Here is a 13,430-nt window from a genome sequence, read left to right on the forward strand (position 1 = left end):
CAAGCTTGGGAGATCACATCAAACCTTAAATCGATGCGCCATGACGTCATATGTCGGTAGAACGTCCATGTTGTAATTGCTTCCACCATTCCACATCACTCGAAGAAAGAAAAATATACATTGGCTCACCAGGTGCATCATGCTACCAGCAGCTCATGGATTTGCCTTAGTGACCCCTGCCTCACGAGGATTGGGGTTTGCCTTCGCACAGCAGCTCCTGAGCCGGACTGAGCTCCCTGTGATCGCAACTGCACGCAAGAACTGCGATGAACTCCAAGAAAGGTTGCTGTCAACCAAGGGCATGCCCAAAGACGCAAAGCAGAGACTCCGTATTCTACAAGTCGACGTAACAGGTAGATAAAGCAGCTCCATTCCCAGAAATATATTCTTATCGGAACCACAAGGCTAACCAACTCTTCAGAAGAGTCTACGATATCAGCAATGGCAGACACAATCCGCCAAGAATATCCGAACACACCACTCAGGCTAGGATTAACAATCCCTGGCGTTTTGCATGCGGAAAAATCACCAAGTAAAATCGACGCTGCCAATGCGCTCGACAGCTTCAAAGTCAACTCTATCGGCCCCTTGCTACTCATGAAGCACCTATCGCCATTCGTCCCATTGAAAATGTCACCAGAATTCCCGCCAATAGAAGCCAGCTCTGCAATCGACTCTCCTGGACCGCTGTTTTTGCCTTCGCATGCCATCTATGCAATGATGGCTGCTCGAGTCGGCTCAATATCCGACAATGCCTCGGGTGGATGGTATTCCTATCGTGCAAGTAAGGCAGCCGTCTTCCAATTGGCCAAGACTTTTGATTTGCATTTGCGCGCGAAGAGTGCGCAGAGGGCAATTTCAGTGGCGTTGCACCCTGGGACTGTGCATACGGATTTTACCAAGGATTATTGGGGAAGTAGGGAAATGCTGGAGCCAGCTGAGGCGGCCGAAAAGCTGTTGGACGTTCTTGTGGGGTTGCCATCGGACGCCGAAGGAGGGAGAGGGAGGTGCTGGGATTGGAAAGGGAAAGAGATTTTGCCCTGAGGTGTTCAAATCTATAGGGAGTGAGTTTTGTGAGCAAGATGTTTTCTTGTTGGACAAGATGTTCTCTGCTTTTTGGGGATTGAGTACGGAGTAATGCTAATATAGTTCTGAATTGACCTCTACCTCCTAACACCGGACGTTTCGCCAAATGCAGAGCAGTTGCAAATCCCCGCTAAATACCGTGATCCCTGTTTTCCCTGTGAGACTCCTGGAGCTGCAGTGATATAATCCTTTCCGGGTACATCCAAGACCATAAAAATGAAACATTCTGATCAGACACCGAAGAAGCCATAAATTGTAAAGCTGAAGTCGATCGGATGCGGCCACAACAAAACAAAAGTCCAAGGATATAAGCTATATGACCTACAATATCCGCTGTAGATTACTTGATATCAGATATGAATTGTAACATGCAGTCAAGGATCCAAGACTCGTTCTGGACTGATTCGATATCTTTGTGGAGCTTGTTGGAAGTCCACGGCTATTAAGTTCTCAACGAAGTATGATTTAAAGAATCAGCATAGAAGAGGGATCAATGTGGTGTTGAATATGACGGATCATAAGCGAATCAAGCCCTAAAGTCGAGTTGGAGTTGTTTAGGGGCTGGGAGTGGGGTGGTGATTAAATAATCCACAAGCGCGTGAAACGTGGAACGTGTCCACCAGCGAATATAAATAGCCGCCCTGTCCCTTCCCTCTTGCTGTCCTCCAGAGTTCTCCCAACTATGCCTGCTTGGGCTGCTCCATCAGGCAGCAGGTCCTTGAGCTTATCCATTGGCTCTTTGGACCTACACAGGAAGGAGTTCTCTCACCCCTACCATCCCGCTGAATAGCCATGCTGTTCACTGGGACGGAGACGTTCACAACGGTACTTTCTTCATCCCTCGGTTGTCCTGGTCCCTCAACCAAAGGTCTTTGAAATACCTGATAGTGAACGTCGTGTTGTGAAGTCGCTGGTTTATCAGCGACAAAGATGTACTTCACCGATGGGGGCTGTAAAGCCCTATCTTTGTGAGATGAGAGTTATAATTGTCACCACCATGAATGGCTAGCAAAGTACGACGGGTTTATCCTGTCCGTGCCTCCGCTGGAAACGATTGATATTGACAATTGTCAAGAGGTCTCATCAGAGATGCACGCTGAGCAACCCTCGCCTTGGCTTGAGACCCCCGCGGCGTTGCATCGATGATGGGATCCTAGACGCCTCTTGTGGGTTTGGTGCCCACAAGAGTTTCTCGTCTTGGGTTACATTGCCTCGAGAAGTACTCCTTGATTGGCACTTCTCGCGACGTCCCCGCGGCACGCCTTCGGGAAGCTATTGTGGACGCTCTTTTCAGATGTGGCGAGATCAGGAGGAAATTCAGGTCTTTTTTCTCAAGACAGTCATGGGGCTTTCATGGCTAGATTCGTCTAGTACATGAGGCCGGCAACTCAACGATCTGAGCATCGTTTAGAGATGACGGGGCCGACACAGCCAAAACCCGTGTTTCAACCCCTCAGCATTGTTGATCGGAGCTGATGCGAAAGGATTTACGATTTGCGAGGCCATCGCTACGACTTCTGTAGTCAGACTGGCAAAATCTGCAGGATCCCTCGGGAGGACAGCGGAATCCAGGAGAACTGTATGAAGGAAGACACGGGGAGAGCCAGTTTCCATACTGGTTCGAACCTGCGGTCTATTCTTTGTGCCAAACAATCCGATCCCAAGTTGAAGCAATGATCAACAGTCTTTCGCTTTGTTGGAGTAGCAATGTCGAGATACCAGGGGACCAGCCGCAACGGCCCCTCATGGAACCGCTGCGAAACATCATCAGATGGTCCCGATGCCCGGCGAGCACGGAGAGAGTCAAGGTTTACACCTGCGGGTAACACCAAGTGGAAACCTGGAAACTGCCTGGACTTGGATCCGAGTCCAGCACTCCGGGAAAAAAGTGAGAAAATCCTTCGCACGAGGCCGATGCATCACGGGTCGCAACCGTTTGCTGAACGCCTGGCGGGTACGTGGCGGATCTACTGAACTGGACATCTCTTTTTGAGGGATCGCAACCCTAGGGGGTGTTCGGTAATGTAGAGATGTCTCGTCTTTTTTTTTTATATCCTTTGTCATTCCAGGGGTATTTTTTTTGTTGAGGCCATGGCTGTTCTCTGGATGGTGAATCATCTTCACCTCACCTCGGTGACGACCTGGTGATTGTTCGGATCTGCAGTCTATGGCCTCTTCAGCGTCCGTTGAGAACCATATAACTGGTTTTCGATGTACGCTGAAGGGGTCATAGAGCTGTGGCTCCGAATATCATCAGGCCTCATCTAGACAGAACACTCTTTACCATGACTCCAATTTGAAAAACAAACCATAGCGTGCGTTATACTATGTAGTTACAATTCAATCAAAATCTCCGTTTCATTGACTTTATCCTATGTAGAAATTCGACTTGATCGAATAATCTAAATATTCTACTTCACCTTGGGCAAATCTCCCATAGATTCCATAGTGCTCTTTTGATTATCATTCTTGAAGAACAAGCGACCGCTTGCACCGGCATTTATTAGATGTCCTGGCCACCCAAAAGAGCCTCTGGACTTGGAAACCCGCGTTTCCTATCCACGATCTGTTGGATTACATATCTTGTAGCTGAGGATGGTATGGATACGATGAGACGAACAGGCGGCAACCACAAAAAGACGACATGGAGAATCTTGAGGGATATGAGACATGGATCGCGTGCGATGGTGTACGGTGGCTTCTGGCCGAATGCTTGATTCCTGGAGGTTGCTGCCTGCCTGCCTGCCTATGCCTGCTTATGCCTTATTTTGAACTGGCAAGTAGTTAGAAATCAAAATACCTGACCTTTTTGACAGAGACCTCAATAAGCAAAATCGAAGGTGTTGCGACCGTATAACAGTCTAGAATCTTCGAAACTAGGAATCGGGAGGATTCAACGGTCGGAAGGGCTTCGCAACGCCAGAAGTTTGATAAATTTGACGATTTGTACAGCAAGAATAGCTTCAATTGTACTCCGTACAGTCAACGGACGTAAGTTTTTGCACCCCCTGTGGACCGACCCCACTCACCGCCATTGTTGGCTTATACCGCCTGCCGAAAACACGCTATATTTGGACGCCAAGCAATACAAGTTGTGTTTGCCTACATTTCTCCCCCGATAGCACCCATTGCTATTACAACTCTCTCTATAGAACACCCTTCTATATTATGGCACGCTCAGCAGAGCTTACGCCTGCTATACGTGAGCGTATATGCGAACTCCATGCTATTGGATGGGGGTATAAGCGTATTCACAAGCGCTATCCCAACATTTCCCTTTCTACAATTCGATATACGGTGAAAAAGGAGAGCGAGCGACGAGAAGGGGTGTCGAAGCCGCGATCTGGGAGGCCCAAAAAGCGTACTGAGGCCGATAAAGATCGGATTTTGGACGCTACGCATGAAGACCCGAAGAATATGGCTGAAGGAACACCTTCTAGCTGAGATTGATCACAATGTCAAATTCTGTGAAAGGCGATCAGAAACGAGGCATCCCGAGGCCGCTATTCGACATCGCAATCGCGTTTGTCAGTTCAAGGTCACTACCTACTCATTCTCATGTTTGTTACAACGTAATTAATGACAAATCTTAAGTAGAAACGGCATGTCTATTTTCATGAAAAGGATGGTCTATATAATGCAACGTGAGCCAACAGCTGGTGTATCTAAATTTAATCAAAAATGCAAGCCTTCATAGAGTTAGGCTGAATATACTCCGACGCATTGCGGAAGCTGGTGAAACCCCAACGAATCTGTCCAGCCATGGCAATCTCAACATCCAAGTCCTGTGCAAACTTCCAAGCGAGACCGGTATCACGTTGGAACGCACGACCAACAAGAATGACATCAATATTATCCTCGTTCAAGATCTTCTCTCCCAAGTTTCCGTTGTTGATCATGCCAACAGCAGCAACAAGCATCTTATCCCCAACAGCCTTCTTGACAGCTGCAGCGTGAGGAACCTGGAAGGCAGGACCAGAGGTAATCTTCTGGGCAGAGTGGATACCGCCAGTACTGATATCGATCAGATCGACACAACCCTGCGCAGCAAGCGCACGAGCAAACTCAACCGTATCGTCAAGGGTCCAGTGCATCTCAGCGGGCACGTTATCCTGGAGCCAATCGCTAGCAGAGACACGCAAGAAGACGGGAACTTTATCACCGACGGTGTCACGGGTCAACTGAGCGATCTCCAAGGACAAACGAATACGGTTCTCGAAGCTGCCACCGTAGTTATCGGTACGCTGGTTGGCAGCTGGGCTCAGGAAAGACGAAAGAAGGTATCCGTGAGCGTTGTGGATCTCGATGAAATCACATCCGGCAGCAATGGCACGCTTGACAGCAGCGACCCAAGCGGTCTTAACCTCGGCAATATCATCCTGGGTCATGGCAATGGGGATAGGATCGCCCTCAGCGAAGGGAATAGCACTGGGGGCCTTGATGTTATCAGTCCATCCGCCGACGGAGTTGTTGGCGACAACGCCGCCAAGCCAAGGTGCCACGGTCGATGCCTTGCGGCCGGCGTGTGCGAGCTGGATACCGATCTTCTGGCCTTGGCTGTGCGCAAACTCGACGACTTGCTTGAGCGGCGCAATTTGCGAGTCCTTCCAGAGACCGACACAGCCGGGCGTGATACGGCCTTCGGGGACAACGCCCGTGGCTTCGATGATCATGTTTCCGGGTCCGCGCTGGGCAATGCTGCCGTAGTGCGCCATGTGCCAGGGGGTCATGTGGCCATCTTCGGCACTGTATTGGCACATGGGTGCAAGCTGGAGAGCCATTGTTAGAATTGTGATTATGCAAGAGACCGGCGCAGGATTGTACATACACCCAGACGGTTTTGGAAAGTCACTCCTCTGATGGTGAGAGGCTTGAAAAGCTTGGGAATGGGCTTTCCGCTCGTTTGGGGATTGCGAGCTGTGCCTGCCGGGGGGGTCTGGGCAGGGGTGAAGTATGAGATGCCCTCGGCGGGCTTGGTGGAGACGTCAGGCCAGGTCATTTTGATGGTATTCAAGTATGTATACTAGTATATGTGTGAATAATTCCACTTTACAGGGGGATAGTGGCTTAATTTAAGTGCTGATATACTGTGGGGAAGTTGAAGATTGATTTATCATCGGAGATTTTTGGCATTCATTACCATATGATCCGGGAGGCGAATCAATCACGAAATATTCACGGGAGCTAACAGTTTACTCCAAAACAACCCCATTTTTGGCAGATGGGTCCATTTGTCAGGGCAATGGAGCGAAACGGGCTGCAAGAACAAAAAAAATCAAAAGTCGCCGAGTGAACTCCACCCGGTTGAATTCGGTCCCGATCTCCCGATTCGGCTTCGCCCGGACAAAAACACGATGACATAATGTCTCCGACAGGGTCCAGGGGAACTCCCGAGGTCCCGGCTCAAACTCTGAAGTTTAAGCTTATTTTTACTCAAGTACCTCGGGAGGTGGTGGAAAATGATTTCCTGCAATCGATGGTTCCGAAGAATAACGTCTCGATTTCGCGCCATTATTGTGTATAGCCTCGTAGCTCCTGTGCGAGAGACCCCTTCAATGCTCAGGGCAATGTAGGCCAGTCTTCGCCGAGTTGTTGGCCAGACATTTTCTCCTGCCAGATAGGCTCTCAAGCACTAGCTCCCCCCGCGACGTTGTTTGGGCCTCTTTCTACCTATCTGTGTGCTAGGTCCGACTGCCACTGAGCATTATCCCTCTTCAATGCTTAGTTATATATTGAAATGGGAAGAGCGCGATTGCGGTCTGACGTCGCAGACAGGTCAATGAGAGGACTGCGACGGGATTAGAGCAGCATTGGGCATGAATGGTGTTCTAGCAATCTATAACAGGAAACAGATGCTGGATCTCAAGGAATGTGTAGAATGCTTGATTTCCCTTAATACAGCCTGAGGGTTGGAATACTCATCTGATCTGGTGTTAGCACTTGAGGTGTCATACAAGAAGTGTGGTTTTCCTACTTGTTGTTATTTGAGGCTGCTGCAGATCAGGAACCAAGCCGCACTGTCGGAATTAGCTCCGAAGCGTCTATACAGACGACCAAGTTGATTTCCAATCAACTTGGCTACTTGTTGTATATATAGGCTCATGTATCCCTCTGAAATAACAACTCAATTCATACCTCTGAACTACAACACTACTACAATAGATAGAGATGGTATGATGGCTGAAAAATAGGGTTGAAATTGAAACAATGAATTTTTTGTGAAATTGCTTTGGTTTGCGAATTGGCTTTGGCTCACTGACAGGAGGGGACCGATTGTCGGTGAGTGCTTAGTCACGGTTAGAGTGGAACTGGAACGGATAATGTAGGCAGATCAGCCCGAATCTCCCCCCATGTGTGATCGGACACGAAAGTGGAAGTGATCGTCTAACATTTCGCCCGGTTGCAGTGGACTCAGACCCTTGCCGGAACCCACTCGTCCTGAATGGGCCACTACATACGCCTCCGCGAATCAGGGTTCACCTAGAAGCAAACTAGTCTAGGCTATCCTCTGTATAGTAATGGGTGCGAGGACGGGATTTGCGATTGAACCAGATCAGAGCTGTCTCCGTGCTTCGTATGGAGTACTCCGCATGTTGATTTGTCTCGAGAGGGTCTACACTGACGAGTTGAAGGGGGAAAAGCAGACTAGGAGCTGCAAATGTCGCTAAGATGGGTAATATAGAGGTATATTATGGGTATGCTGGTGGTATTGATAATCTTGGGGATAGTGATAGGGTTTGTAGGGTCAACCAATGTAACCCCATGTACGGAGTACTCACGGACTACTACTCTCCGTGTTTGCTACCGGTCATAGCTGATCAATAAAACTACTCGTTCATCTCGAAAATCTTTGCCTGGTCGGTAAATCTTAGTTCAGAATATAGGAGTCAGAGGGAATAGCAATTGATGTTGATGGTCTTCTTCTTTTGTTTTAAATTTCCAAAAAAAAAAGGGCATTTTCGGCTCACCTCCCTTCATAGACCCTAATGGAGACAATGGATCGGGCCAAGCATTTCATTTTACCTGGGCAAAATGTGATATCATCGCAGAGCCTCAATTTGCGTTGTATTCATGTTTGATTTTCAAGTTCTCCGTACTTCTCCGCCCTGCATGTAGCTGCGGGGGCCAAGTCTGTCCTTGTAAACCCCGCTTTGAACATCTGCAAACGGTGGAATCAAGTCTAGCAATATTGCTACATCGAGGCGACTGCTGAACCAATTTTGGTTTCTTATCTGGCTCAAATTAATCCTAGATGGATATCCCTTCTTATGAAGGAATGGGGCGCTCTACGGCAGTGTTAAGGCACCTGGGTGCTGTTTAATACATCCCCGCATGACTTTCGCTCCAATAGGCAAAGTCGTCGATCCCCCGGAGCTCGCCCGGGCGGCGCTATTTGTTGACGTAGCCGAGAACTGGACTACCACATATATAGTAAGTCGCCTAAACACAGCACAAACATTTCCACTGTTAATTAGATTTTCAGCCCGCGAAGTGAAATATCAGTTTCTAGAGACCTATAAAATAACCTATTTCCGTAATATTAAATTGTAAGTACCTCACTATAAGTCTCCCTAGATATTAATAGGTATATATTCCGCTAGAGAGAAAGTTATCTAGAATAATACTAATCGACTCTATTATGGCTTAGTAGCTATCTAACTAATAGAAAGAGATAAGGGGGCTACCCTAGTGTATAATTCTACGTGAAAGTATTACACTAATTAAATTATATACTACTTTATATTTTATATTACTTAAGTTATATATTAAGAGAATAGGCTTCTAGAGAGTAAGGGTCTATAGCTAAGTAGGATTAGTAGAAATAGAAGTTTATTTTCTTATTTTAGAAAGAGCTAAGATCTAGCCTATCTGCGGAACTAAAGCTATAAAATATTCGCCCTAACTTACTAGACTATCGAATCTATATAAGACCTTTATTAACTAAGAGTTTAACTATTAAATTTTTATCTAAATACTTAACTTAAAAGTTTATTATATATCTTTCGACCCTATTATTTACTATTTTAACCGCTAGTACTACCCTAAGTCTAGCTATATCTACTAAAAATAACTAAGTGGCTACTTAATAGAAATATCCCTATAGATAGAAATTCTATAGTATATATTTAACTTCTATAAGATATAGATTACCTTTATTCTAATAATAAAAAGGATTATAATAGTAACTCTTATAAGATCGGTAGAATTAATTAGTAAGCCTATTATCTTTATAAGAACTAGTAAAGATATCTTACTAATATAAATAAAGTAAATATAATATAGGAAAGGTTATTTAACTTAATAGTTTTAGTCTTTAGGGGTAGATTATTTAGTTAAGATATTTTAAGCTAATAATCTTAGATAGTATATAGGAAAAGGTAGTAGTAATAGCGCTATATATAGAACTAAAGATATATCTAATTAGATTAATATTAATTATCTAGGAAAGTGATTTCTAAATAGTAACTAAGCCTTAAAATCTTAGAATATCTATAAACCCTTAGTGATAATAGAGTTAAGGTAGATAACCCTACACTTATTTATTAGGTTATTAGTACTACCTAAATTAGTTTATATCTATCTAAAAAATCTAAATTAATATATTAATATCCCCCTTTTTTATATCTATATTAATATCCTAAGCTTAATTATAACTAAAATATTAAGGGTTTAGTTTAGTAGATAGGGAATAGAGACTAAAAATAGCTTAGAAAGGAATTTAGTCTCCTTAGCTAGGAGATCTACTACCTTAATATATAGATAGCTATAGAATATAGAATAACACTAACTTTCTTTAGGGAGTACGTTTATACTCTATACCCTAGTAGCTACTAGAATAGGGGTCTATCCTATTCTCTATACCTATTATTAGTCCACTATATATACTCCTAGCGCCCTATATATATACCTATATAGGGACTAACTAATTATAGTAATAAATATTTCTAATATATTTCTTTCTTCTTCCCTCTAGTCTTATAGAGGAGAGGCTAATAAAGCTATAAAGAAGAGTTATAGATAAGAGTAAAAGATACCTTCCTCTATCCCTATTCGATAAGTAACTATTATCTAATAGTAATATTAATTAGATTTATAGGGTAATTATTACTAGCGGCCCTACCTAGTAGGTATATAGATATATATCCTAATATCTAATAAAGACACTACTCTAGTATATTTAACTTAAGAGTTAAGCCTAATTATTAGTTAGAATTTCTAAACTTATCTAAGATATAGTTCTAAATCCTAACCTAAAGTATTATCTTATAGCTATTATTATCGATATAGACTTTAATTAGTATTATATAGTTATATTATTATATATCGCGTTATATATCTAGCCCTTATTTTAGAGGTATTTTACTATTTTAGATCTATTAATTAAAGATACCTACCTATTATAAAGGATAATAATAATTAGAGTACCCTTATAATCTACTTTACCTCTGTGAGCACTTTAGCAGAAATAATATTATAGCCTAATAGTAGGTTATAATATTTTGTAGGGGAAGGTGTATTAGGTAAGCTTTATCTTATATAATATTGTATTATATAAGATATAGAAAGGTTTATACTTAGCTTAAGTAGATAATAATAGGTGAGAGGTAAGAAAAGTTGTATTGAATAATTATTTTCTAGCTAGGAATCCTTTATTCCTTATATAGGCAAGCTCTAGCAGTATAGAATATCATAGAAGGTCATTAATAATATAATGACTTCATTATGATATCCTAGATTTATGGCGATATATTGTGAGTCATAATATAGTTTACCGTAGATAATATATCTAAGGTTCTCTTAGATACTACCGGTAAAATATATATCTTATACTCTCACACCATAGTATATATCTTACAATTACTATTATGCTTACAACCTCCTTAATTTCCTTTTCTATCTCTTCTACCCTTAAGCTATATTTATTTACTTTCCCTCTTCTTAGCGCTTTTATAGCTTTACTCTTATTATCTATATTTCTAGACTAGGCTCTTATAATAGAGTTAATTATAGACCTATTTACCTATAATACTACTTACTAGATCTAGATCTATAAGACCTATATTAGATACTATAGATATCTAGGTATATAGATTAAATATATTTAATATACTATTATATTTAGTAGTATAAATAGGATCTTAGTATCCTATTTATACTTACTTTCTCTTTTTCTCTCTCTCTTAGTCTTACTTCTAAATAGAGAATATTATTATTAGCTTCTCTATTATTATTTAGAGATAGTCTAATTAAAGCTATTATATTTATAGATAATAATAATAAGGTTTATACTCTTAATTAGAGAGAAGTTAAGTAGCTTACTAATTTACCTTATATATAATAGATAGAGATATATTATATCTCCCTAGATAAGATATATATAGAGGGTATTAACCTTAAGCTCCTATTAGACTACTATATAGTAGTTATATTAGGTCCTAGGATTATAAAGGATAAGTTAGTCTAAGGTAGGCTTTTTAAAATCTATATTTTATAATCTAAGCACTAATATATAGATAGCCTATATAAGAATAAGAAAGCTAGATAAAAGCTAGTCTATAGTTTTCTATATCCCTATAGATATCTACTTTAGAATATTAGTACTTAGTAGGAAAAGTTATAACTCTAAGATTATAGTTTTAGATATTCTTTACTAGGCTATTTTAGAAACCTAGGTAGAGCTCTACTATAGTATACCTACCTAGGCGGTTTAAGGCTAATAGTTTAAGCGGCAAAAATCTATATAGGATAGTATCTCTATAAGCTATTCCTTTAAGCTATCCTAAAGTTAAGCTAAAAGCTTTCTAGAAGTAGAATACTAAAGTCTCTAATACTAGTACTAACCTAGTTTTATAGTAAAGTTAGTATTAGATTTCTTAGATAACGAAAGCCTAAACTTAGGATTGATTACTATATAGTGTACAGAGTTTAATAGTCTTAAATTTAATTATTTGGCTTTTTAGGAGGAGTAAGAACGTGAACTTACTCCAGAAATTAAGTTCGAGCGGGAGGTACAAAGACCTCCGCCAATAAGACTAAATGAATATAAACTCTATAACGATCTATCATCTTTTGTCCGCAATCTTTCGTCCGCACCGGAGTGGTCAAAAGATCCTCCACTACTTTTAAGTCGGCGTTTCACTCGCTATTAGAAACGTCCATTGCCTCGACCATAGACTAGGAAGACTTGCCAACCAGGCTTCTTGTAACCACCGACTTTGCCAAGACAGTATTGGCAACAATGGGGAAGGAGGAAAAGGGAGTGATTGCCCTTGATGCGTTCCAGCGGCCAGTCCGCTGGATTTTGACCAGTTCCACCCTTTCGTCTCTTGGCAGCGTAAGGATTGTGACGGATATGATAATAATCAGTCCGTACGAGGCTCGCTGCCTTCTTCCAGCCATTCGGCACTCAACAGCAGTGACCCTCCACCAATATGCGCCCCGGCAGAGCTGTACCTTCGATTCGCTCGACAAGCTCTGCCTGCACAGCATTCCAGAGAGAGCAGTTGCCATCGAGGTCCCCGATGCGCTTCGGATGGAGCTGAACCTTTTTCAGGGCAGCTCTATCTCGAGTCGTATTCGGAGTACCAACGACTCTGCGCTTTTCTTGGTTTGGCTTCGGTTGCAGCGCATGAGGGCCTGCATGTTGATGTCGATGGCTTCATCAGAAGCGGAGGTCCGGCGTCATCGTCGCCTTTCCGGCAGAGCCCGGTGAAATTTCTCCGGGTTCTTATGTCGCAGGTCCGCAAAGACGGGCAGGACATCGATAAGTCCCACATTGGGCAAATTTTGAATGGTGTCCTGCTGTCCCCGTCCGACTTTGCGGACCCGGCATAGGCGATCGATAGATCGTAGATGAGAAGCTCTGATAATGATGTATGACTAACTTCGGGAGCCTCCTCCCTAAGTTTTACCTGACTAGATAGAATTCATGTTTGATTCACTTCTACCTTGCACTTACCTTGCTTTCGCCTTGTTTTCACCTTGTTTTCACCTTGTTTTCACCTTCCTTTCGCGTTTTATTGTGATCTTGATCTTATAAAGATATACCCACGTAGACTTCGGAAGCATATTTGCCTCTCTAGGAGATTTTTTTCCGTTTTCACACCCGTTCTTCTCCAGGCTTTTGGAGTAAAAAGTCAAGGTTCGCGTTTTATATTGAATAGGGGTGAGTAACTTGCATTGAGTATTAAAAGTTGGCCGACCATAAAGATGAATTATCGAACTGGATGTCTATATACATGCGGAGTGTCGTTGAATTATCCCATTCGACCAAAGGGCCTAGAATAACAGTATTAGAGGATTTTCCCGTAATTCTCAACAGGCATTGTGCTTTCGAGATTGAG

The 13,430-nt window shown here is 42.7% G+C and overlaps 4 protein-coding genes across 4 annotated transcripts; 3 read left to right on the top strand and 1 right to left on the bottom strand.

Annotated features, from left to right (window-relative positions):
* Positions 1-139: 139 nt before the first annotated feature.
* On the top strand, positions 140-1,044 carry N7500_008622 (Short-chain dehydrogenase/reductase SDR; the record flags this gene model as incomplete). The annotated part of the gene is made up of 2 exons (XM_056679766.1): positions 140-353; positions 422-1,044. 2 exons carry the CDS (start codon positions 140-142, stop codon positions 1,042-1,044), a joined length of 837 nt encoding a protein of 278 aa, XP_056530138.1.
* A 3,210-nt stretch (positions 1,045-4,254) lies between these two features.
* On the top strand, positions 4,255-4,530 carry N7500_008623 (uncharacterized protein; the record flags this gene model as incomplete). Its single annotated transcript, XM_056679767.1, has 1 exon — positions 4,255-4,530. The coding sequence occupies one exon, from the start codon at positions 4,255-4,257 to the stop codon at positions 4,528-4,530; it is 276 nt and encodes a 91-aa protein (XP_056530139.1).
* Positions 4,531-4,757: 227 nt separating this feature from the next.
* Positions 4,758-6,085, bottom strand: N7500_008624 (NADH:flavin oxidoreductase/NADH oxidase; the record flags this gene model as incomplete). The annotated part of the gene is made up of 2 exons (XM_056679768.1): positions 4,758-5,855; positions 5,915-6,085. The coding sequence occupies 2 exons, from the start codon at positions 6,083-6,085 to the stop codon at positions 4,758-4,760; spliced, it is 1,269 nt and encodes a 422-aa protein (XP_056530140.1).
* A 6,240-nt stretch (positions 6,086-12,325) lies between these two features.
* Positions 12,326-12,799, top strand: N7500_008625 (uncharacterized protein; the record flags this gene model as incomplete). The annotated part of the gene is made up of 1 exon (XM_056679769.1): positions 12,326-12,799. One exon carries the CDS (start codon positions 12,326-12,328, stop codon positions 12,797-12,799), a length of 474 nt encoding a protein of 157 aa, XP_056530141.1.
* Positions 12,800-13,430: the final 631 nt, after the last annotated feature.

This window comes from Penicillium coprophilum (assembly GCF_028826855.1).
Source record: "Penicillium coprophilum strain IBT 35676 chromosome Unknown utg000005l_segment0_segment0, whole genome shotgun sequence".
NCBI lineage: Eukaryota > Fungi > Ascomycota > Eurotiomycetes > Eurotiales > Aspergillaceae > Penicillium > Penicillium coprophilum.